The 1352-nt window shown below is 55.0% G+C and overlaps 1 protein-coding gene across 4 annotated transcripts in view; it reads right to left on the bottom strand.

Annotated features, from left to right (window-relative positions):
* The window catches only part of RNF4 (ring finger protein 4), a 32594-nt gene that overhangs the window by 10863 nt on the left and 20379 nt on the right, over positions 1–1352 (bottom strand). For all 4 annotated transcript variants that reach the window (XM_006760126.2, XM_015561599.1, XM_006760124.2 and 1 more), the window contains exon 4: positions 393–472. In XM_006760126.2, the coding sequence (XP_006760189.1) occupies positions 393–472 (80 nt within the window). The remainder of the gene's footprint in view (positions 1–392; positions 473–1352) is intronic.

The following is a 1352-nucleotide window of genomic DNA, read 5'->3' on the forward strand; positions in this document are numbered from 1 at the left end:
ACACTGTTATTTGTGGGCACCACCCCAGGTGCCAGGCACTCAAGGCCAGCATCTCTTAGTCCTCACAACACCCTACTGCTCCAGACGACATGTCCCACTCTAAGAACGAAGTGAACGAGGCTCGGTCACTCACTTGGGGTCACATAGCTGGTGCAGAGTAGAGTCAGGGACTAAGGAGAGAGGGCCCCTCGGAGTTTGCCCCCAAGGGCTTTTGTGCCACTGAGGGAAGGTCAGGGGCACACAGGTTTCCCTCCACACGCAACAAAGCCACAAGCAACTTCCCTGAAACATCTATGTTGGGACATCACTGAGTCTCTTCCGCATAAACCTAACCGGTTGCCAAGGCCTGTAGACCTCGTGCTGCCAGGGCCCGACAACAGTGCAAGGCTTACCACTACAGAGTCATTGTGCGTCAGGTCGACGACCACGGGCTCCAAAGACTCACAGGTGAGGTCCACTATTTCATCTCCAGCTTCAAAACAAAGCATTTTAACAAACATTAGCAGGAAAGGAAAAAGCATACACTCTCGCTTCGTTAATGACAACAGAACTCGGGCTTTTAGCCACCCCCCGAAGTACAGCAGACAAAGAGCGCGAGGACCAGCCCTCTGCAGGGTGACAGCCAAGGAACGCTCTTCTAGCACTTGGCTGAGTGGCAGCAGAGGGCTTCTACCAGCACCCCACTGGGGACGGGATGTCAGTGCTCACGCACCTCGTCCCGTGGCCTCACACTGCCACCCGGCCAGACCTCTGTGCCCTCACCTGCTCCCTCTCGGGGGAGAGGCAGTGACTGACAGGTAGGAACCAGGCATGGGCGGCTCAGGGCCTTTCTCTTTGGGATGCATGAGTCTGAAACCTCTGCTCTCCACAGCAGGGAAGCAGGTGGCTGCCACCTGCCCAGACCTCAAGTCATACTTAGCTCAGCACTTCAGTGGCTATTATTTTTAATACTCACCTGAAGATAATTTTTCCATTGCTTTTTAGAGAATGGAAGGGGATGGGGGAGGGGGGGGAGAGGGAGGAAGAGAGCAAGAGAAAGAGAGGGAGGAAGGGAGAGAGAGGAACATTGATGTGGGAGAGACACATCAATCAGTTGCACCCTGCACTCGCCCCGACCAGGGCTAGGAATGGAATCTGCAACCCAGGTATGTGCCCTCCACCAGGAAATCAAGCTGCTCCCCTTCAGTGCTGGAGCTGACACTCTAACCACTGAGCAAACCGGCCAGAACCATCAGTAATGTTTTAATGGGCCCTGGAACCCCAACAGCCAAATAAGTCAGGTCTGGCCTGCAGCTTGCCTTTGAGCCCTGGGGCCCACTGAAGTGTCCCCATGAACACGGGACAACACGGGA

The sequence above is a fragment of the Myotis davidii genome, unplaced genomic scaffold, assembly GCF_000327345.1.
Source record: "Myotis davidii unplaced genomic scaffold, ASM32734v1 scaffold937, whole genome shotgun sequence".
NCBI lineage: Eukaryota > Metazoa > Chordata > Mammalia > Chiroptera > Vespertilionidae > Myotis > Myotis davidii.